We start from the raw sequence: 25,000 nt of genomic DNA, 5'->3' as shown, positions 1-25,000 counted from the left end.
TGCAAGGGAGTGAGGGAAACAGCGAAGTAAAGGAATGAAAATTAAATGAATTTTGAACATACTTTTCCCTGATTGAAAAGAACACTGTTTGCCACTTCATCTACTTTTGGCTCAATGATGTTATCTAACGTTTAAGTTAGAAGAAAGAAGAAAGAATAAAAGATGAAAGAAAGAAAGAAAGAAAGAAAGAAAGAAAAAGAAAGAAAAAGTAAGAAAGAAAGGAAGGAAGGAAGGAAGGAAGGAAGAAGGAAGGAAGGGAAGGAAGGAAGAAAGAAAGAACGAAAGAAGAAAGAAAAGAAGAAAGAAGAAAGAAGAAAGAAGAAGAAGAAGAAGAAAGAATAAAAGTCATAGTTTAAGTGGTCAAAGATAAGCGAGTAACAAGAAAAGCAGCTTTCTTTCCAAACAAGTACAGTAAAACTTGATTCTACAATTGTCTATTTGTCCCGGCATACTCCTAGCGAACGGTCATGTTCAAAACACTTCTGTACCAAGCAGCCATCTGGCTCCAGTTGTTTAAGGCTCGGTGGATTAGTTACTATCGGTTCCAATTTGCACAAAATATTGAGTGTTGCCTCACTGACTGCCAATAGTCGTTCTCAGGACTTCTTTCACCCAGACGACGGTAACCTTGAAGGCTGTGACATACCCGCTGAATTATTTTAATAAATAAGTTAACCAGCCTTTGAGCAACAGGGGTCTGATGTCTGCAACGGAACCTTTCTTTTAAGGCCATAGAGAACGGAAGAATTAAATTAAAGTCCACAAAAGAGCTTCTTTTTTCGTACAATGGGAACCGGCTTCTACCACAAAATGAGCCTGAGAGTGATCTCTTTCTTATGAGACCAAACGAAGTAAAGACGATAAACTAAAGATGATTACCATCACAAAAATTTTCGCCCTTGCACGCAATTTGAAAATTGAAGTTAGGTACGCCACCGAGACGATGTAACGATAGCCAGCCACGCTATGGAACATTGCACTCATTGCTTCGTTTGGTTTGATTGTCTTTGATTCATATTTTTCTTGATTCCTTATATGAGTCACAGTATCAGGAACTGCTCCTAGAACAAATTCATAGAATATTCTAGAAAATTCCCGAATCCGACAGCATAAGCTTACATGTCAGTCATGATGAGTGCGCTTTAGCTTATGATTTCACTGGGATCTGCATTTGTTATGCAACCCTTCATTGTCTCTAGGAATTCGAAAATTGGAAATGGCCTTTTTGCAGCACCTGTTCTTTCGAAATCGTCATCAATGTGACTCTGCCTCCTAACATTTGCTTAGGAGTTATGAACCTCCTGGTACATTCCTGATACATAAGTGTGTTATACTAGGGCGGTGTTCCTTCCATGTTAGTATACATGCAGTTGTTTTTATAAAACCAGGGACCGATGCAGTCAAATCAAAGCATGCTTGTGAAGGTAGGAGGCTACGCCTGGAATGCGACGGTTACAGCGTCATCCGGATATACAAGGCAAACTATGGGCGTATGGAACCTGGCTCCTCCATCTGTCCAAGTGAGAATATTACCACTCTCTCTTGCCGGGCTGACAAGGTCCTTTTAAAAATCGCCACAAGATGTTCCAACCGGCCTAAGTGTCTTGTAAGGGCAAATGATGCAACATTTGGGGACCCTTGCCCTGGAACATTCAAGTACCTGGAAGTCATATACGACTGTGGTGAGTCTTTATTATGAAGTTTTTATTCTTCTTTATTACCTCCCCACCTCTATAGATTCCAATTCTCCATGGCTGATAAGAAAACTCAAGATGTTCAACTTGCTAGGCATTAAATTGCTCCATTATACTATATAAGTGCAAAGTACTTCATCTTTTTTTGACAAGTGGACAATAAGTTAAAATTCTGCTTTCAAATCTTTCTTCTGCTTTTGCGAATGCAAAGAATATTACACGGTGGCGATAAGATATGAATTTATGTTTGAGTGGCAAGAACAATATCTCAGGAGTGAGGGCAGCAAACGAGTGGGCATAGGACGAGTGATTGTGTAAGAACAGTGTGAACTAGGAGTGTTTTCGATTACTGTTTCGATTAGCTTCTTTGTGATCTATAAGGATATTACACGTGGTTTTTTAAACTCCTTAATAACTTCTCGCCACCTTGTAATTTTCTTTTATTATATAGAAAATAAATATACATGGTAGGGATTGAAAAGCAGGCTTTAATTAATACAACCACTGAGTATTACTACAAACAAGAAATAATGCTGGAAAAAGGCGGGGATCGCGACGTCATTGCGCAAGATGACCACATACGAAAAATACGCCACTCGGTTCCCGGAAGTAGTGGTCGTAATGATTCTACGCGTGGCTAATTCCTGGTAAAACACTCCCGTCCATATAACAAGGATGGTTATGTTCACTCTAAAATGTTTTTGATAAGTTTTATGCCCGGCTGGCACCGGCGTCTCATGTTATAAGTATGCCAAGTGTAAAGAAAGGTTTGAATCCATCATACACTTAAGACAAACTGATCGTTCGGGTTCAATTTTTACAGATTCTTTTATTTCTAACTGAACTCTGTAATTTAACAGTTCCACGACCAAATCCGACATTTACAACGGAGCTCTTGAGAACCACAGCTATGACAACGGAAAGGACCTCAACTGTAACAGTCGACAAACTAGCATCGACAAGCAAGAGCACCAGTGGAAAGTCACTGACGAACAAGACAAGTAACTTAACTGCGAGTACCACGGTAACTGGTGCCCGGGTTCTGAAAGTGACCACCAGGAGAACTGAGCTCACGAGCACGGAAACACCTCCAAAGGCCCCACAAGCCAAGGCGTCGGGTAGCGGAGGTGAGGAGGGGGTCATTATGGCCCTTCTGCGACGTCTGTACTTCATATACAGGTTCATAAAAGGTACGCTGAAGAACGACTTGCACAATGGCGTTTCAGTCACTTGAATCAAAGCAGGTGCATCAACATCTGCACATGAACAAGTCGAGTGACTTTGACGTCAGAGCCAGGGTGGCAAAGTAGGGATACGTACGCATGTTGTGTCTAAACTTCAATAATGCGCTAACGTAACTCATTCATTGGTAACATTTCGTCTTTTTCAAATTATTCGAAGTAAACTGAAAACGCGTGATTAGTATCGAAGCTATAAATATTTCATGCATTTGTGACCTCAAAGACAAGAGTCTGAGAAGAGAATGGTGCAGTTGTTCTGCTGCAAAGAAAGCTTTCTCTCCGTATAAAATGTTTTTTCTCTACGCTGTTTTCCTTGATGAGCAGTAATGAAATTAAAGAGTCAGTTATCGAAGCGCTAATCGAAAAAAATTAATACTTCATGATGAATTTGATCAAACGCATTCTAAACTTTGAGTTAAGTTAAATATTATCGGGTTTTTAAAACCAAATATTTATTTGGTGCGTTTAATTTGACAAGCCTTGCTTAGGTCTAAGTGTAAAGCTTACATGCATGTCTCTCTACTATGCCACGATTCAGCGTGTCTTACTTTTAATATAAAACGAAACCAATAGGAAAGATTAAATTTTTAAATATTTTAAACTTTAACAACGAACCTGTGAATGAACCAAGACTTCCTGTTTAAAATAGAACCACTGGAAAACTAGAACGTGGTTAAAAAGGAACAAAGGGTATAGATGGTTTTCAATCACGTGATGAGACGGCCATGTTTGTGTACAAAACAGTAGCAAATTACGGCTCATGTTTTGCATTATAAAAGAGTCAAATTCCCAAGACTTTTTTCTCTATTGTTCTGTACACAAACATGGCTGCTGTGACGTTAGGTGAAAAACATCTATTTCCTAGAGGTTTCTTGATTGAAGTATAGTCCTATATATTCCCCCCGATGAAGACACTTAAAACTATGTTTATGTTCGATATGTTATATCTAAAGAAGGATATTAAGGTAGGAGGATTCAGTGGATAAGGTACTTAACATTCAGAAGCAATAGGAATTGGATTGAATTTCTTATACTACAAATTACCCTTTCATGTCGTTATCCAGAAAGGCACAGCCAACTTAAGTTACCATTTCAGTCTAGTTGTACATGATCAATTGCTTCCAGTTAAGATTTGAAATACCCAAGGCCTGCCCCCGTCTGGCCTTCCAGCTCTAATCAGAAGGTAACCAACCCTGGTCAAAGATTTTTCACTTTTCTTGTGGGGGTCATTTTCATGACAAAGGCTAACGTCCAGGTTTCGAGCACTATACAAATCTCTTTGATAGTTTATTCTGTAAACTAAGCCATACGAGAAGGGAACGAATGGAGTAATGGGTCCGCGACTATCCAAGACAGGTTTTTTGTTGACTTAAATTCGCAGTTAAACGTGGAAGAGTCAGTCGCATTCCTAGGAATCGTATCATCCTGTATCAAGGGGTTGAAAGAGATTATAGTACGCGAATTCCTTCGGAAAAAAAAAACTCGCCGCACTGACATAGGAATACATGGCAGGAATTTGGTCTTCCATTTCAAAGAAAAAAAGAAAGAAGCAAGACTGCTTCGGGGAGGACAGACACACAGAAAACTGATGGAATTACAGGTACATCTTCCCCCACTTCTTGACTTGGTAATGCTTAAATTTGTGTTTCTTAATTACCTTTTACAGACAGTCCACGGCGCACCTTGGTCGCGTTTTTGTCTTCAGTAGCCGGTGCCACAGTTGGCTTAATTGTCTTCCTTATAGTCCTCCACCTCTGCAAGAAACATCGCAGGAAGAGAAAATTTGTTAGGAAGAGAAAAAAGTCTGACCAAGGTGACGAAGGAAATAAAATCAAGAGCGTCACAATAGAAATACAAGGCAGCGACGATGAAACAAAAGAAATCAACGTCAATCCGGGAGATATCATCATCATTGACAACAACGACCCCAATCAGTCAGGCAGTGAAGATCTCGGCTACCTCTCGGAAATAGTCCGATTTTACAATAGCCAAAATGGTATCGGAAGTGACGATCAGATATCGATTAGAAAGCAGTTTTCGACTTGCGACACTCCTTCGGTTATTTCGACAAGTGAAAGTAGAGACAGTAAATACGATTCTTCGGGAATGAGCAACAAACAATGCACATGCCAACAAGGAGCGTTAATGCTTGCCGCGTCTCCCCCAGTTGCTACGTAAAATGGTCTTAAAATTGATTGTTAAGTGTCATGCCGGGTGATTTGGTGTCTGATCTCGACACTCGGCAAGCATCGTGTGTCATTAGGATGCGTTACTGCTTCGCGCTTAATCTCCTTCAGTTCATGCAGGAGTGCGCCTCGAGGAACGGCGAACAAAAAAGGGGAAGCTAATTCATTATTTGGCACTGCCTGGCCATTGCGTTTAATCTCCTTCGCTTTATCTCCTTCAGTTCTTGCAGGAGTGCGCCTCGAGGAACGGCAAACAAAAAAGGGGAAACTAATTCATTATTTGGCACTGCCACTTCGTCAATGTTCTCGAAGGGAATGACCCCTATCAAGACGCAGGGCCTCGCCCTGGGGTGCTATTAATATAAAAGGATCAGTAAAGAAAGGTCAATGTGAAATGGAAATCGTGACTGTGCATAGGCGACTCGACAGAGATTTAGTTTCAATCAATGCCAACGGCACACGTCTCTGCTACTTGCAGGGAACATTTGTTCTGCAAGAGGGCTTCTTCATGTATTGACCTGAAAAACGGCGCAAAGCGAAAAGAAACAATCTTTCGTATAACCACTCCTCATTTGTGAGACAATCCCTTATGAAATATGAGGGTGGGAAAATAAGCTAGTACTTCCACTCTACTTGCATGCATATCGGTTATTAGTTTATGAAAGGTTTAACTTATTTTTATTTCTATATTTTGACGATACGTTTAAATACATGTGTATCATTTCATGATTTATGACCGACCAAGACATATGCTTTTATTTTGAAATGCTTGCATTATATATCCTATGTTTTCTTTTATTTGAAACAGGCCAAAACTGTTCTTTGTAAAACTGAGGTAGCGTATTATACCAGCGAGAACATTCTAATGCACCGTTCACACCAAGCCTTAACCATGTTTTGAAGATGTTTAGTTAATCACGGTTTCCAAGTGTTTTCTTTTTAAATCATGTATATTGATTTTTGTCGACTACAGATTTTATAGCACAGATCAAATCATTTGTTGCAACTCGCCTGAATCTCATGCAAAAGCCATTCCAACATTTTTGTGTGAGCGATTTTCATTTTGTCAAACCCAGGTTAATTAAACAGGTCTTGTTGGTGTGAAGGGGGTATAAAACTTTGCGAAAAACCTCATTGGATTTTGAACCCAAGACGTCTCGCAGTCTGCTCCTGACTTGATAGCTGCCGACGCTATTTTGCCTTACCTGAACAGATAAGAGATGCAACGCAAACAATTTTCAACCTTACATTGGCACTCATTGTATTGCATTTGCCCCCTTCCCTTTTTTATTTCAACGTGCTAAAAACAAACACAAACTGAAGGTTACATGTTTTTTGTTTTTTAAGTAATTAGTTAAGTCAAAGAATGTGTTCATAGCAGATGTAACGGAGATGCTTGCCTCTTGAACCCTCTGCTCTCTGAAAGGTACTTTTAAATAAGACTAGAAAAAAGGCGTTGATTCCCCTTTTCGGATGGAAAGGGGCTTCGCAGAGGTTTTAGAGGTGTATGTCGAATTGACGGGGGCTAAAATTGAGGTCTCTGTTACAGTTATTGAACATGCTTTATTAAGCGTATGTAAACCTTATTATCTATCAAGCATGAACTCTATATTGACTAAAAAGGAGATGACTTTACTTGCTTTGTAAAAGGCGATGGGGAAAAATTTACACACATAATTGGGGTTACTCATCCGATTTAAGCGTGTGATTCTCAGAAGCATAAAGAAATTTCGGGTGTATTTGCGGATCCCTAAGTGATCATCCCCCTTACTTTCAAAAGGAAGAAGGGTCCGGAAGAAGTTTGAAGACATAGAACTTAAAGATTACTTTGTGCCTCTGTACCTTAACAAAGTGGTAGAAGACAAGCTGTTTAGAAGAGGAGGTGAATTCTTGTTTCACCAATAGCTTTTACTTACTTTTGAGGAACGTTCTCCTTGTCACATTGTACAAAAGGTATATAGTATACATGTAGTCTTTTAGAAGAGATCTTACGATCGATCTACGATGGAGACCGTGGCAGCGAAAACCAGGCCCACAAAAAAGATGTATTGAGAAAAGGACAACAATTGGTCTGTAAGCAAGTGTGGAACGTTTGTACCTTACGGAATTTCCGCGTTTCCGCAAATTCAGTTTATAAGTAGTTTGGCTAGGTTCTGACGTTCAATAAAGAGATTTAGCATTGCGTTAACGGCAAACATCAGGCTGAAATTTGCGGTTTTGCCACAAAATCAAAGAAAAGTGTTCATTTTAGCCGCTTCCTTGCATGTTATCCATAGGTATACCAACTTTTTGAAAGCAAGAGAGACAACTTAGATTAAAAGAACTTCATCATGCGATGCTAAATCTCTCCGATAAAAATTGAAGTTTTGATAAGAGAAAAACTGCAGTTCTCCAAAAGGTTTCGCTGACGTCACCGTCGTAGATCTTTAATCACTTGAGCACGAATAAAAACCGCTCCGTAGATCTATAATCACAACCGCTTCGTTTCAACCTTCCACGAAAAAGCTGGCGAACACCGTGAACTCTCTCGTGCACGTTTCAAAATCGCAATGAACTTCCTTTCAAAGTTTCTCAATCTCCAGTGAACAAGCTGTCGGTAATTTTCATACTTCTGAATCACGAAAGAGTATCACAGGGAGTGATGCAGCACATATATTTGGAGAAATTCTCTTATTAGCGTTATACAAGGGAATGAAATTTCACTGAAAAAAAAAAAAAGCCAGCAGGGTTAAGTAATGACATCTAGTTGGGTACTGAGTTAATTCAAATGCTATACCTAAGGATTGGTCAGTTAACGCTTGTGAAATAGATTTTTAATTGCTCGTTATTAACATAGGTCTTTGCATGTTTCCATTTAATGAGTAGAGATGGTTATTTTTTAGCGACTATTTTGGAAATAAAACTTCACTTTCAAGTTCTGTTGGGTGTTTTTGGTTTGAACGATAGTTCTTCAACAATTTAACTGTACATTGCAATTAAGAGCATGGTAACTATAGGAGACTGCAGCTTGAACACCGGCAAGAGATCCTTGCAAGCAGTGGCAATTTCCAAACTTCCCACGGATTACCAGGAATTGCCAGTTGAGCCACGTGTTGGATATGTGAAATTCAATAATCATGATCAGATCATGCTGGAGACATGAAGACAGGTCTTTTCCTGCTAAAGTCGTCGATATTTCAACGCCGTCATTCTCAAAGATAACCTGATATTCATGACGTGGTGGAGTAGTGGTTTGCACGCTTGTGAAATAGCAAGGATATTTACGATTGAATATGCAGGTCCTCTCTCTCTCTTCTATGCAGGAAGACTGAATTGTCAATCGTTTCCTTTAACTTCAAACCACCATAAGGATAAAGGAAACAACCACCGTTTCAGACTTATATCGAGGTCCACTTGAAGATTGTTTCTAAGGCCTCCACTTCACGTTGCCAACGCCATGAAACTGTCTTTTGAGCGCCTGGGGATCCGCCCAGCCCGAGTTCAGGTAACTGTCATCTCCGTCTGCTTCCAACTTCTATGACGAAAAACATTACCAGTTGTTGAAATCGGTTACTTTGCAAACCCCTACATCCAACATGAATTCAACAAAACCGCTCTGTGCATATACGCAGCTTCTCCAAGTCCCGTCGACCATCTGACTGTGTACTTTCTTACTAATAAATTGCAAGAGGTAATCGCCTCAAACTGTTCAATTAAACTCGAAGGCGAACATTAAAAGAGGTCGTTTCAAGCTCGTTTTTGTTTGAATTCATTCAAGCACGACTAATAATCCAAGATGGCGATCAACAAACATCAACACAGAGACGAAAACCAAGAAAGATATTTCCAGGGCGAGGAAAATGACTGGGAAGTTTAAGGTGATTCCTTAGTAATTGAAGATTGCTCTCTACATTATGGTGACTCGAAATGTACAATTAAGAAAATAGGTCATCAATCTCGTTTGGGAGATATAACTTGCTCAAGTTACTCATTTAATCATTGCGACTTCATCTGTCAAGGACAAATTTGTTCCATCGGTTTACGCTACGTTTTGCAGGAATTGGAAGCACGGCTTTGATGTAATTCTTGAAATAACAAAACAGGTGTATTGTATTGTTCAAAACGAATAATTTAATGTTTGTTTTACGGCACAGGCATACGTCATCAAAAGACAAATATTCCTTGGGACGAGTATCGCTACGAATACTTTTTTTCCCGGTAACATTTTTTCTGACGTACATTTTTTAAAGTCTTACAGCCCAAAGAGGAGGAGTAAGAGAATAAAATTATGCCAAAAAACAGATAGGTCACCAACCTCATTTAGAAGAAGAGGGAAAGCAAACCGAACTCAACCCCTCGACAACATGTCTCCCCGATAGCGCGGTTTCATTTTCACTCTCGGACTGAAATGACGCTTAAGCATCAGCAAGGCTATTGCTCGATTTTTTTTTTTTTGCGAGAGTCTGAAAGTTTTCCATTCTGCTCTTTACTGCTGTGCTCTGTAAACGGCGATTCGTGTTTCTAGCGAGCTTTCCCGCACGAAAAGTCGCCATTTTGAAACGTTTTTGGCCTCGTTTGATATATCGCTTTTCACACATGGCTACGAGTCTTTATGGTTAAATTATTTCTTTTTTGTTTAGAAATCTCCCTTGAGATTTGTGAGACAAAGAAAACAGAACTGAGCCGTGAAATTTGACCATAAAGCCTCGTAGCTATGCCTGAATACGAACGTGGCCAACGCTGTGTTATGCGCAGAACAGGATGAGCAGTGCAATACTAGGGAATCACCTTAAAATAAGAACGACAAATAACATCTTATCTTATGGACACATTATTGGCGTTAGGGGCTTCTTTCCTCGCTCAAGTTATCACAGAGCTTTGTATGCGTCCACGATTAACAAATCATCGGCATGTGCCTACATGTGCCACGCCTTTTATATTGCTTCTTCGTCTTTAAAAAGACCACCTTCGTGGCGACTGAACTTTAATAAGTCGGAAATTTTCTAGTCCATTGACATATTAAGGAAATTAATTGACCTCTTTAGCTTGTACGTTGTGTTTTACATTTCAGACCACATGATGTTCCCAAGGGAATTTTCCTTTTGTTTTTTCATACGTTACGCGTATATATGCACGTGCATAAGAAACTGTTCCCTTGAATAACATCACGTGGTCTGAAATGGGAAAGCAAAACGTACAAGCTCAAGAGGTCTATTGAGAATAAACGCCAGGTTGGCTTCGATGATAAACACTTGGATTACGTTACGTGACGTCACGCTTTCGAATGCCCATGCGGCCCCAAAAAGGCAAGAGTGCTGCATACAATGTCTGTACATGTAATGATATCCTCCTTTGGAAAGTCTTTCCAGACAACCCGTCTCTTAAAACTTGTTCAATAAGTGATGATCTGTCCTATATTTTAACAGGTCCGTAGACTAAAACAATAGATGGTTTTCACCTGGCGTCACAGCGGCCATGATAGTGTACAGAACAATAGAGAATTAAATTATTTTGGGAACATGAGCCATAATTTGCTATTGTTTTGTGCACCAACATGGAAGTCTCATAACGTGACTGAAAACCAAGTTTATGTTTGCGGACATAAATATGTTTTGAGCCCGACGCAGACTCATTTTAGCCCGAGCCGTTAGGCGAGGGTTACAATGAGCTCTGAGAAGGGCCCAAGATATATTGATGCCCGAGAACATTAACTGTATTACTATTATTATCACTTTGGAAGGCATTGAGAAAATACATACTTTAAAAAAGACAACGAAACAGTCTGAACAATCACGCGAGTGTTTACAAGTTGAATGGCTTTTATTTTCCCGCAACGAAAATACACCATCAAGCAAAGCTGGTTAGAAATTAAACAATCTTGCCATTTGAGTTATCAAAAATTGTACGAGATGAAAGGAAAGTTCCATAAAGCTTATTTGTAAGTGTTGAAATTAATTGTACAATTGCACAATTTCATACTTTTTAATGGTGTATTTCAGTGGGCTAAAATACATTTAGCCCGCAAAATTCGCCGCAATGCCTAATTAAGTGATAATAATATTGAAGAACGACCCTCTCGAGCCCAGACATCTATGGTTAAGCCTCAATGTATTACTTTATAAAAGCGGAAAAACCAAAACGCCCCTGACATCTCTTTGATTACAGACAGCAGGGATGTACCTTTAGCTCCTCTTGTTTTCTATAAGCATAAGCCATCATCTGTTTCCTTTGCTCTTCACTGAACACTGGCTCCCTGCCCGGTGGTCCCTGTCCCTTCTGCATCACAATAATACAAACAGGTGAAATACTGAAATACTGTATTGTACTTATTGAATGAGTTGGGTCAGGCCGGACGTGAAAATATTCGAAGACGTGGCGCATGCATTCTATCCATGAGCCGCAAAAGGAGAGCCAGATATTTTCCCGTCCGGCGCGAATTAGCCAGTCAATAAGTGTTATTTCATTTGACTACGAAAAAGTTTGGGTTTTGCCCGAGCAGTCCTCTTGGCCAGCGCCGCGGATCGAGAGCTCTGGCTGGTTCCAATCCGTTCTCGTCACTGATTGGTCAGATGGGAACACAATAAAAAATGCTAACCGGAAGAGAATGGCCGAAGGACTCTGTTTTCTGTTTGCCGTACTTGCAACGGAAATATTATTAGTAACAACCACACTTTGGATTTATTTAGTGAAAGTCACTTAGGGAAGGAATCGTACGGGATTGAGAAGAGTTTTGAAAACTTCTGTCGACGATGATTTACCATCGCGAATACGTAGAACTTTTTACCTTTACTGTCGCAACATTTCAGGAGTTTGTGAAGACGGTAGTTCATTCGAAAGCTCAGCAGGAGGCAGTTATCCGATCTAAAAAAGAGAAGTTTATGCAACAGAGCCCGTCCTTCACCAGGTGTGGGACGCAAGAAAAAAAGGAGAAAGGTCAGCCGGTTATATGTTGCGTAGGTTTTTTGATTAAGATCGACTCATGTGTTTTAATACAGTCTAATTGTTCATGTGTTCAACAATGCAAAGCCTTGACTCCGTACTTTGACAGTATCTCTGTGCGAGCAGCGATTTTGATTTTGAATATGTCCGTGGTGAGAAAGAAAAGATTAAGCCAATAGCTGACCCAGTTCTTGCGTACCTTCTTAGTTACATTCTCTTATTGCTATAATGCAATTTGTAAGTTTTGTGCAATATCGCATTAAAGTTGAAAGTTGATTCCTTCCATGTCCAGTTTGCATTAGGTGTAAGAAAATCATACAAGTAACCCAAAACAGTGATGTGACAGTTAACTGATAGGCACCCAATTTTCTATGACCATAATAGACCTTATTCCAAAATGGCCGTCATTTAAATATTCTTTTGGTTTTATTCAAATTAGCCCTTCATGACTCGTTCTTGAGCTAAAAATTCAACCGAATATTTTGTCTTGAACGAGGCATCAAGGTCTAATTTGAATAAAAACAAAAGAATATCTAAATGGCGGCCATTTTGGAATAAGGTGTATAATCTTCTGAAAGCTGAGAACCCAAAAGAAGCCCCACATGCATTTCGGACTATTTTTGCTGGCCTGAAAGCAGGCTGTCTCTCTGCGGTGGGATTTTGCAAGATTCATACACAGGCAAAGGCTTGGCTGAATCTGCTTCAATGGCCAGTGCTTAACAAAGAAAACTGCCTTCGTGAATTGCTCCTCTTAAGATGAAGCAACCAATCAAAAAGTTATATTTTATTGTGTGATATACTAATAGGTTTGTTCTGTTACAGCTTTCGTTTAAACTGGTGGTAATTAAGGCATATTACTGGTATTTCAATTATATGTACAGCAAGCCTCTTATTCTTATATAGAATACAGAGCTACTTGTACTGTATGACACAAGTTTGCAACTTCATTGAAACAAAAGGCTACTTTGTTTTTCAGCATTGACACGCCCTTACATGGTTTTGAGTTCAAGAAATGGACCATACAGTTTCTGTCAGTTTTGCTTATAGACCAGTTTAAGTAAAGTTTAATATTTTTATTTCACAATATTAATAATTTTATATGGAAACATCTTTGTCTCAAAATTAAAAATTTGATAGTGTGCTATGATACTCACATGCAAAATACTGTGTAACTGTTACTGTTACTAATAATATTATCATAACTTTTAGAACAACAAAGTTAATCATTTATCTTATTAGTTTCAATAACTTTGCTCAAACCAACAAAATGAAGATGAAGACCATGAATAATAATGTATTTATGCCCAACTATTTTTAAAATTCGCATTAAAATTATGAATGGTACTTTATATAATTTGATAACTGTTATAACTTTTTGTTCTTTCTTGCTTTCCCCCTCCCCCTTAAGGTTTAAGATAGCAATATGCTGAATAAAAATAGTGAATCTATCAAAGAAATGTCAAAAATTATGAATACTGGAGCAAAACCTCAGCAGAGTTTGAAACATTGCGATGGAAGACATGGCTTTTAGAGATGCAGTAAAGGCAGTTATCCTTAAGGATATCAACATTCACCGCAAAGAGAGTGATATTGCTCCTCAATTTTGTATGTATTTTCCTAACGGCTCGTGAAATTATCTATAACAATTTCGAAATATCAATCGAGGTATTTATGCCAAATATCACTACAAATCATGGTATACCTACACTTATATAAAATGTTAATTTCAAATGTTGTTTACTTACGCATTATTATTAGATAGCTTCAAACCCTCGTATTACTTTCTTTCAATGTGACGTTGCTTAAATCTAGAACTTCCATTCCATAATTTAACGCCTCGTGGAAGAGATCGATTTGGCTTGGTCCACCATTTTGAAAAAAAGTCAAGACTGCGCAGAACGACCGCAAGTCCGTGAATCACGGACTGTTGAATTTAGCCTGCGAGCAAGCTCTCCGTTGGCGTCTCGCACGAGATTTTCGGGCGCAAGCGGTGGATCGCGTGCGTATAGCGAAGCGAGCCGTGAGAGGCTTGGGGCGCGATCCACCGCTTGCGCCCGAAAATCTCGTGCGAGACCCCAACGGAGAGCTTGCTCTCAGGCTATGTTGAATAGCCCATTTCCGAGTTACTGATTGCCTCGGTTTCAAAGCGAGTTCTGGTGCACAACCATTCGAATGGAAATGAGTTGCGTATTCTTATGCAAAACAAACTCATTTCCCTTACAATAGTTGCGCACCAAGACTCACTTTGAAACCGAGGCAAACAGCAACTCGGAAATGGCCTATTGGAACCAGCAAGAGCTCTCGATCCGCGGCGCTGACCAAGAGGATCGCAGCTCTGGGAACGAGAATGTTGGGGAAAGCGTTTTTCCGGACCGACTCACGTCAATCTCTGCAGACTCGCTCAAGACACCTTGCTATGGAAATCTCTATATAGGATTGCCTCAGTAGGGCCGCATGGGACGTAAAATAATTAACAGTTATTCTTTGAAATCGAGGTGAATCGTGGTAGAATATTTACCGAGCCGCAAAGCGGCGAGGTAAATATTCTGCCACTTTTCACCGAGATTGAAAAGATTAGTTGTTTTAGTATATACTCACGAAGTGATCTCAACAACAATTGCAGAAAAAACCATCCAAAGTCGATTTAATTACAATTTCAATTCATGCGGAGAAAGCGTGCAAGCAGCACAAAGCATGGGCGAAAGTGTTTACAGAAGCTTCAAACATGGCAAATCTAAATAACCTTCGTTAAAATCCTCGTCACAAACAGCAAAATGGTCATTTAGCACAGTTTAAATCAGCAATTGCATTTTCACCGTTCGATCAAAGTTTTTGAGGTTCATTTGAAATGGAAATTGAAAGTGCAGTTGGTACAGGATCCACCTCTGAAATGGTGGCTCTAATTGAGGTGACCGTTCGTTTGTTGTAAAATGACCCGTCTTATTTCCTTGCAACCATGTGGAACTTTCTTAAACATTTTTTTTATTCCTCGATTTCACTAAGAAATTTGTTTTCGTGGGCGACCAGTCCTACAAGAGAGAATTACTCTGAGTGAAACAAATTGTTGGCGTGAAGATTGTTTAATTTTCAGCAATAATTATCTGGAAAAACGAAGTCAAACACTGGTTGGCAAAAGTATGAACTCTTCTCTTACCTTTAAAAACTTTCAGGCCAAATTTTGTGGCCTTCTTTGTCTTCTGTAGCACAGCATCAGCTTGTATTCTCAATATTTCCGATTCATAAATGCTGGCGAGTTTACGCCGGCCGTTTTGTTTTGTTTGGATCTACCATTATTCACTCCGTAGGGAGTGAATAATGCTCAATTACTCCGAGATAGCGAACCAATCAGATTGCTTGAAACACCAAGATCACTGAGTGAGAGTATATACTAAAGTCCATTATTTACAGTGTAAGAAGTTATGATGTTTGCCCCCCCCCCCCCCCCCCTCCAACTCGACCCTTGGGGATGAATCACAGTACATTGGGGGTAGTTTGGGGACATCTTGCATTAAAATTTACATCACAAATGTCCCTAATGCACGCGGATTTCAATAAGCGTCACGAAGAGTCCCCTTGCTCTTCTCCCCAACTTCAACATCACTCGTGTCTCGGTCGGAATGCAGACAAATAACCCCCCAAGTGCTTATCCCCAAGTAAGGATAAACAGCTGCATTTACTCTAAGCTAACCTTTACCCTTACGTTACTGTTGGAAATGGGCCTAGCAAATCCTTAGACCTTAAGGGAAACTTTGAGAAACTTCGTGCTAGTTGTCAAAATTGGGCGTGCATCCAATTACTCGCATTGAATCGTCACGAAACAATAATTTAATACAGTGATAATGCTGTTAATCTTTCCACCTATGGCTAACCCTAACCCTATAAACACATTTTGCCCTTTACATGTAGGTCCCCCATTCTCGTCACCAGAGCCTCGGATATGACCCGAGGCTCTTTGAAACTCTATGTAGGAGGACATGTGCCGTAGGGTTCGTATAGCCAAAAATTGGCTATTTGAACCTTGCAGCGCCTGCTCACTCCTCGTGCTAACATGAGTACACTAATACGCTTTTTATTGTTCGTAACGAAAACCAATGAGAAGACACCTTGTTTCATGGTTCCCCACAGCTCTTCTCTCCCTCAGGCAAGCACAAAAGAGAAGTGCTCTGGGGTCGAGATTGGTAGGTCCCCTCAAAATTTGAGTGTCGCGCACATCATAACCCTTCTTACAGTAGGTGAGCCAAAATCTTCTACACGACTTAAGTAGATTTGATCCTTGCAAGAGCAACTTCGATTTCTCGACCGTGTATGCCTTTGGATGTTTAAGTGTCAACAAAATTTACATGAAAATGTTGCCAATGCCTTTAATCCGGATAAGACTAAATTCTATTAGTGAAAGGGACAGCTACTGTGGTAGGATTAAGTGAGGTGTTTGACTCTGCCGACAAGAAAATAATTGGTGCTACACGTACTGAAAATGATACAATGTAAGTGAGTTATGCTCATGACCATCACCTTCTGAAGCTTGCAAATGAGTTTAGTCTTCTCATTTTTTCCGATGTAGTCTTGAAGTTTCTTCCCTCGTTGGAGCTCCTTGCCAGCCCACCATAGTTGAGCTGCGTTTTCGTCTAAAACTGCGAGGGACGCCTAAAAGTTCACAAAAACCCACAACCAATCAATCACAAACTTAATTCACGAGTCTAGGCGTTCTACAGTGTAGCGCCTTATGGCGCTAATTGGGGACACATTCAGGACAGACCACAACACCAAGAATGACGTGCCCCACTCTTATCGAACAGTGTGTGGGACCTTTGACGTCTCGCAGAGTTTATGAACAAGGGTTGTGAGACGGGGCCTATGGGAAAAAATCCTCATCGGAGAAGACTGAAGAGTCTCACCATTTGAGGATGTAATAATACAAAGGCAGTACTTTATCCTCAGTTATTTAAAAACTCTGAGTATTGGTCCGGCCCGAGTCGAACTGATGAAGACCTCCCGCTAGTCAGATGCTCAACCAACTGAGCCAACCGATCGGCATTTCACTTGTTCATCACGTACATTTTATTGGCAGTTGGCAATGAAATTGGCAATGAGGTTGACAATAGACCATTTTCGAATTCTCATGGCTGGATTGGATCTGGCATGAAATGGAGGCTAATGCGGACCAATTAATTTTTGTGTGAAAAGATTTGCCCGCATTTGCCTCCATTTCATGCTAGATCCAGTCCAGCCGTGAGAATTCAAACAATAATGGTCTATTCTCAGCGATTTCACCTCGCACGTATAAAAGGGGGAGTAAACAAAGGAATGACGCTATTCTCTCGAAGCTGCGTGCAGATAGTTTCACCATGCCTGACCCTCAGGTTCCAGCTAATGCTGTTCAAGAAGCCCAGGCTGTTTTGCAAAGCCTCCAGCTCCGCAACTTTATACGCAGATCTTAATCGCTTGAAAGACTTCGTTTCTGCCTTTCCCCGTTCCTAACATTTCTGTTTTGTTAGGATGGGGTTTTTAGTTTGGGGTTCTCGCTTTGAGGATGAACATTTTTCTTGCGTGGGTTTTGTAGTCTCCTAGACTGTTGGTACCCATACTCAGCTATAGGTGTGAGGGAGACGGATGAGAATAGACAACTATTCGTTGGAAGTAAAGCACCACGAAGCACGTGAAAGTCAGAGATAACATTTAAAAGGTCGATGTAGCATTTTCCCAGAAGACTGACAATTTATCCGTAACCAAGTCTAATAATAAATTATTCATAACAAAATTACTCGATTCTGATTGGCTGAGAACATTGCTGTTTTTCGTAAACAAGGTGCAAAAAAGAGATTACTCTGCAAAAATAGTTAATTCAGTGCAATTTCCTTACAGAATTCTCGCTTTTGATTGGCTAAGAAACAATAGGGTTTGGTAAGAACCAATTAACTCTTTTGTTTTGAAATTAAACGTGAGCCCTGGATAGCGCAATCCATGGCGCAATTTTTGCGTGATACATGTGCTGCACTGCTTCTGCTCATTAAACCATCTCGAATTTTTTCATGTATAAATTATGAATAAGTAATCACGACTTTTCTCGTACAATTTGGAGTAGGCAGGACTACAAACTGCACTCGCCCAAAGTTTCCGCTTCCCTGAAAAAATTTACTCGTGCTTTCTGTGCTTATTTATTCAAAATTGAACTCGAAATCATGTGATTACCTGCCTAGGGGGGTTGGGGGGGGGGGGGGGGGAACTTAAATTTTAAATTTAACCCCTAAAGGAGACCAATCTGGGCTTTTCCCAGGATATTTTCACCTCTAAAAGACACCGTATTTAAAACAATCACATTACAAGTATATTTTTATATTTCTTCACGTGAAAGTCCTTAAACGAGACATTACTCTATTTAAAGCATAACATTCACAAGGCAAACACTATTGGACTCAAATCACACTCTACCTATTCAAAATAAAAAAAAGTAAAACCAGTTTCAAAAGAGTAAACTGATTTGAAAATTGAAGCATAGTATATGCATTATTTTTAACAAAAAAAAGTTAATATTTAAAAAATAGGAAGACAAAAAGTGTATGCACTAGTTATTCTTCTTCTAAACTAAGGCTATCCAATGTACATTTAGGACAGCTGAAAATTAAGTTAACGTAGTATTACATGTATCTGTGATGAGAATGTCTAATCGGCGTGGGTGGGTGGGTCATGAGTCGTGGGTCCGAGATCCTCCATGTATACACATCATGTATACATACTTTTTATCTTCAAACAAACACAACCCACGAGCCCACCCACGTGATTTACCCTCACCCATCTACGATACAGAACCTAAGAATACAGTAAATGCTTTCAAGGGCACTTTATAATGTACCGGTAATATTTGATTAATGAAGCTCACATCTCACCTGAGTACCTGACAGATCTTCTGTGTTTCCTAGCTCTTCCTTGACTGGATCATGTGGAGGCAGTCCCATGGGATACACAATCATTACAGCTCCCCGCATCTGATCAAGTGCATCCTTAACCACCTCAAAAGTCAGGGGGATGTTGACATCAGCTTGTTCCTGCATTGCCGTCACAACAACTGTCATCAGTCAAACTAAACTATTTCAATAACAGTAGCCAGTTAAAAATGATACTGGACATTTATCCATTATCCAAGTGTAATTCAGAGAATAGGTATGTTGCACATGGGCCTTTGGGGCTAATCTTGGCTGGAGCACATTGCAGTTTCTTTGGCATGTCTCAAGCAACTGAGAGTATTGCTACTCTAACCCTAGATGGGATTCAACTCCATCACAGGGTTACCCCAAGGAGTATGCCGGTTCCCATCTTTTCACCTGGATGGATAGAGATTCCTTGGAGCAAACTTTCTTGTCTAAGGAAACAACATGGCAACAGTCAGCCAGGCCTGACAAACCAGTGAACCAGGGATTGGGAGTGTGGTGGGAGTGTGGTGACAGTGATAACTGGAGCTCAAATACAGCTGGAGCACATTGCAGTTTCTTTGGCATGAGGCAACTGACAGAACAGCTACTCAGTGAGTCCCCTGGATGGGATATGCAACTCCATCACATGGTTTAATACTCCCAGTAGTGTGTTGCCCAGTACTCATCTATACACCTGGATGGATAGGCCTCAAATCCCATGAACCTGGGATCTTGAGTCACACCACACCATGCATCCACAATCAGACAACTGTTTTTATAATTAACAGTCCTCCCCCCCTTCCTTCCCCCCATCAACCCTAACACACTTTTTACTGGTACAGGTAAATAGGTTACAGAGCAACTGTTTGAAAAATGGATTTCAAAACATTAAATATGTTTACTAAACAATTATTGTTACACTGACCTTAGAAATTTTTGCTTTTGCTTCTTTCCTTGTTCTGTTTATAACCTCAGCCATTTTCTCACTGGGCGCTGTCAAAACATTGCATACACATGATTAATTGTAATCTTACAGTACATGAACAAAATCGTTTTTTTTTTGTGCCTCTCTGGATTTTCACATCAAAGTATGCTGACTCGTCTGGAAATCTTAAAACTGAATGAAAAATGAAGATTTCCTCCAAGTGAATTACTTTTCCTGAGGTACAATCTCTTGTATCCCCCAAGGCCAACCTTCAGGAATGCAGACACCCCATCCCACAAAAATTAACTAAAAATACCTTAACAAGAAAATGGAGAAGGGTCTGTCTTTGAGATTTTCTCTACTATAAAGAAATATATTTTACAAGTTTTACAATGTACATCTACCATCACAGTGTGATGCACTCATTATCTTTTATTGCTTTTGAGACTGTTATCTCCAAATTTACACAATACGTACCGGTAATGTTTATTAAAAATAAAAGAATGTCACGTTCTTTCTTATGTACAGTACATGTAGTTGAAAGTAATTCAACTCTTGCACCAACCTTTGCCATTTCTTTTTCCAAGTGGATCCTTATTTTCAGTGACACCCCCTTGTGGAATGCATTCATCTTCCCAATCATCATGAAGGTTGAGTTCAGAGATTTGTTCTTCTGTTAGGCCCTGCATATTGGGTGGGAGTGTAATTCCATGCTTTGCAAGCTCTTCCATTTCTACAATAAGTATTGCAATGGAATGATTCAAGTCACTGTCACAATGATGTGACATTAATACTGAATCGTGATGTATACAAAATTACTTTATTGGGTTGCTGCCGCTTTAAGCTACATTGTAATTGATCATTAGTTAGCTCAATCAATCAATCAATCAATCAATCAGTACACATTCAGTCAGTCAACAAATGAATCCATTTATATTGTTTGTTGTTTGTTTGTTTGTTATTTACATTGTATTTGTTCGAGCAGTATTGGCAGCTATACAGCTGGCCCCAGTTGTTCAAACGATGGATAGCGCTATCCACCGGTTAAATCACTATCCAGCGGAATTAAACACCGGCATTAAACCAATTGAGTTATCCAGTGGATAGTGACTTATCCGGCGGATAGCGCTATCCATAGTTTGAGCAACTGGGACCTGATGTGGACCTGCTAATTACCCACTCAGCCATACACTCACGAAGGACAGCCAAAACACCGGGAACTTCATCCCCTACACGTCTCGAATAGTGTGTGGGTTCTTTAACGTCCCACAGGGAACTTATGAACATCAAAGACATTTGTGAGATGGGGTCTTCTGTTTATAGTCCTTATCCAAGAAGACTTAAAAGTCTAACCATTTGTGGATGTAACAGCACTTTCCCCTCAGTATTTTTAATGGGGAGTGAGTGATTAACCCATTGACTCCCAGGGGTTCCCCATTGCTGAGTAAAATCCTCTGGTGTTAGACAGAGTAAAATACCAAGTCTGGCCGGTTGGACGTCAAAGGTTAAGGCCCTGAGTGTTGGTCCGGCTGAAGTCGAACTCATGACCTCCCGCATGGCAGCCCGGTGCTCAACCAACTGAGCCACCGGTGCGCGGTCACATATTCATATTCAATTGATGTGTACACTTCACTCATAGCCTGTTCCAGGCTCCCAGATGGTAGGGAAAGAGAAAAAAATGCGTGCGAGCCCTCACTCGCTTTTCCCACGCAGTTGTTTTCGTTTTCCCGACTATCTGGGAGCCTGGAACAGGCTACTTCACTCAATAATTTACTACCAACGGTAATAAACGCATCTGCGTGTCGGGTTACAGGTAACCAACATACACAAGCAAAATCAAAATTATGTTTAGAATTATCCTTTCATTAAAGGAATGCAGATTTAATCAGAGGAATAAAATGAAAGAGATTCTTAAGTCAAAACTAAGAATTATCATCACTAAGAGATCTTGTGTTTGAAGTCTAAATATTTATTACCTTCAGCTGTTAATATAAATGTGTAATTAACATTTCCGTCCCTAAAAGGCAGCTAACAGGCTAACAGAAGTCCCGTTTAAGCTCTATCTTCATATCCACCGCACCAAGAGTCATTATTCTTACCGTAAAACAAACGCTCAATTTTCAGTCTCCCATTCTGAATTTTGACAATCTGTGGTATAAGTTCCGACAACTCTGCTTGGCAGTCTGTCTCGTAAAGAAATAAACTTTCGTCTCCTTGTTTTAAGTGCAGTTTTACCATTTTAAAAGGCAAGTCAATATTATTAAGTCTCTGTTTTGAAGAAAGATGGCGGATTAAAACTACCACTGTTGCTATGGAAATAAGGAAGCTAGGCGAGAATGCATTGCGATCTTAGTAGGTCACATTTCATGACGCATATATGCGGTTTTTTGGTCCAAAAAAGTGCCAGAGTCACCTTCATCACTTCAAACATGAATGATTCCGTGTTCCCACAGCAAAGTTCTGACCAAAAGAATATCTTTGGTTTTTCGGTAGAATCTTCTTGGGGGGTTGCTTCTCTTCGTCAATGTGCCGGCTTCCCCGGTAGCGTCATTAACTCGAAAGACAAGAAATCCTATATCGCGCCACTTGGAGCACTTGTAACGTGCTGGGATGTTGAAACAAAGCAAAGAAAGTTTTCTTTTCAAGCTCATAGTGACCTGATAACTGTGATGTTGCATAACACCCGTCTAAACGTTGTGTTAACAGCCTGTTACAGCGGAGAATTCAAGCTGTGGAGTTCAAACTGGGAGCTACTTCTAAGCCTTAAAGAACGAGTTGGATCGATGCATTTTGCTGATTGGTCAGTAAGAGGAGACCGATTTCTAATATGTGGCGGAGAGGAGTCAGTCATGATTGTCTATAATCTTGTAAAATGTGATGGAAAGCGATGGGAAATTCAAGAAAAATGGAGTGTGGCTGCTCCGCAAAATCCTAAGAAACTTCCAAGCAACAACGTCGGCGACGATCTTGTGAAACTGGTTGATGCGAAAACTAACCAAGGTAGCTCCACATTTGTGGAGCAAAAAGATTATTACGACATGGCAATCTTTACACCTGAAAATGGAGTTATTGCTGTTCTGCAAAGACATCGTAACGACTTCAGTGAGGCTCATTTGTACTCGCATGATGGTACATTTTTAAAGTCCCAAACTTTAGATCCACTGGGAGACACAAAGTCTTCTTTGATGTGCCTTTCACCTTGTCATAATAGTGTCTTTGCTGTGGGATTCCAGGGTGGACTGTTTCTCCTTCTTAATGAAGATGATCTTTCAGTCATTTCTGTTTTTCAAGCTACCGGTTCTGCACAGGTAGCCCTTTGGGATGGTGATTACCTCCTAGCAGCGTCATACCTCTCTGGAGTTTTCTCTTGGTGGAATATCAATGGTGAGCTTGTCAATGAGGTCCAAGGCGGTCCAAGCAATTCTATTATTCACCTTAATTGGGCAGTACCTGGAAAGCAGTTATGGGTGGGTGGAATTATGTCTATTCATTATGTGACCTTGAATTTCAACAACCCAGAGGAAAGATTCCCAAACAGTCTTGTAACAAACCAGACAATAGAATTCCTTGAAGTAACTGGATGTGGCATTGCACTGGATGATTCAAACCTGGTTCTGGTTGGTGACTTTTCTGGGAATGTTTTAGTTTGGGAGAGGGGCAAAAGTAATCCTGTTTTGAGAACAAAGCATGAATCTTCCATCAGATGCCTGACTTGCAACAATGGATATACTTTTATTGGTTGCTTAGATGGTGACCTGCTGAGATGGCTTCCTGGAAGAGATTCATTTCCAAGTACTGCCTTGACCTGTATTGGGGGTGTTATGACAATGGCTTGGTCACAAGATCTTACTAGCTTAGCCATTGGCTTGGGTACTGGATATTTATGCATGTATAAATTTGTACCAGTCAAATCACCTGAGCCTGAGGAGATGCTTAGTTTCAGGGCACACGTTATGATTAAGGATGGGCATGAGATAGCAGCTGAGGTCTGGAGTGTGTGTTGGAGTCCCTGTGGTACCATGATTGTGACAGCATCTGAGGACCAAACTGCAGTTGTATGGAAAGCAGCCAATGGTAAATTATAATATTCTTCTATTTTTCCTTTGTTTGTTACCACTCATCTGATTGATGATTTTGTCACATGCAGAAAAAAAAAGTCTAGGTACATGTACACCCTGTGTTAATTGGCTTTAGCTGATATAATTGACTATGCAGAGAAAACCAGCCCAGTACATTTAAATCTAGTAGCTTACATGATTGTATATTATATTTGGTTAATTTAGGAACAATGTCAGCCGTGTTACATGTAACTACAGCTGTAGCACAGATCACTTCCCAATAATGTAGAAGGAGGAGGTACAAAGTTCACAAGAATTATGGAAATTAAGGCAAAAGTGTTTCTGTAAGCATCATGCTTACAGTGTAAATTATAAAAGTACTTTTCAAAAGTTGTTGTAAATAATGGACCAAAAACTGGTGGGGACTAGGATGCAAATACAGGGAAAAGCATGTTGGATTTTTTTTCATCATATTTACCTAATTTGGTGCAGATCATTCTATTATTTCATAAAAAGTGATATGTGGATGCACAGAAATGTGGGTTGAGGAGATGTATACTCTGTATGGTCGCTGAGTGTCTCCTTACTCTTTTCGACCTTATTTCCAGGCATCACTTGTCTCCAGAATCACAATACTGTAAGTGTCCATTGAACTTTAATACTAGGTACTCAGTTAAACATAACAGCTGAGATAACCCTAAGCCTAGAAGCATCCCTGACCCTGACTGTTTGTGTTGCTGTAAACATGCTGTTGGTGTTTAGACTTTGCCGTTTTTATCAAAATAGGCCACTTTGGAAAATACCATAATGCTCTTTGTTTGTCCCCCCAAATTTTGTCTTGGGACCATTGTAAGTCCCTAGAGAAACTGGAAACAATGCTTATGCAAAATTTGGGGGGACAAACGAAGAGTATTATGGTGTTTTCCGAAGTGGCCTATTGAGCTTTCATAGGATCAGCTGCATTTCTGGACATACATGTAAGAGTGAGCATAATCAGGGAAACAGTCTGAGAGTGACATAGACCCCTTTCATAAAATTTATTGTCATCCAGTAAATTTGTTCTCTTGTCT

At 40.0% G+C, this 25,000-nt stretch overlaps 3 protein-coding genes across 3 annotated transcripts in view; 2 read left to right on the top strand and 1 right to left on the bottom strand.

The window, feature by feature from the left end:
- The first annotated feature begins 1,201 nt into the window (after window positions 1–1,201).
- LOC137997165 (uncharacterized) lies at window positions 1,202–7,059 on the top strand. The gene is made up of 3 exons (XM_068842992.1): window positions 1,202–1,682; window positions 2,555–2,821; window positions 4,602–7,059. The coding sequence occupies exons 1-3, from the start codon at window positions 1,493–1,495 to the stop codon at window positions 5,111–5,113; spliced, it is 969 nt and encodes a 322-aa protein (XP_068699093.1). The 5' UTR covers window positions 1,202–1,492; the 3' UTR covers window positions 5,114–7,059.
- An 853-nt stretch (window positions 7,060–7,912) lies between these two features.
- LOC137997168 (cilia- and flagella-associated protein 298-like) lies at window positions 7,913–22,165 on the bottom strand. The gene is made up of 7 exons (XM_068843004.1): window positions 21,972–22,165; window positions 20,438–20,605; window positions 19,873–19,940; window positions 18,924–19,082; window positions 16,552–16,683; window positions 11,281–11,376; window positions 7,913–8,635 (listed from the first exon to the last, which is right to left on the bottom strand). The coding sequence occupies exons 1-7, from the start codon at window positions 22,108–22,110 to the stop codon at window positions 8,528–8,530; spliced, it is 870 nt and encodes a 289-aa protein (XP_068699105.1). The 5' UTR covers window positions 22,111–22,165; the 3' UTR covers window positions 7,913–8,527.
- Window positions 22,166–22,273: 108 nt separating this feature from the next.
- The window catches only part of LOC137994664 (uncharacterized WD repeat-containing protein all2124-like), a 4,348-nt gene continuing 1,621 nt past the window's right edge, over window positions 22,274–25,000 (top strand). The window contains exon 1 of the mRNA XM_068840271.1: window positions 22,274–23,946. Within this exon, the coding sequence (XP_068696372.1) occupies window positions 22,302–23,946 (1,645 nt within the window). The 5' untranslated portion in view covers window positions 22,274–22,301. The remainder of the gene's footprint in view (window positions 23,947–25,000) is intronic.

The sequence above is a fragment of the Montipora foliosa genome, chromosome 3, assembly GCF_036669935.1.
Source record: "Montipora foliosa isolate CH-2021 chromosome 3, ASM3666993v2, whole genome shotgun sequence".
Classification (NCBI taxonomy): domain Eukaryota; kingdom Metazoa; phylum Cnidaria; class Anthozoa; order Scleractinia; family Acroporidae; genus Montipora; species Montipora foliosa.
This window is presented reverse-complemented; position numbering and strand designations above follow the sequence as displayed.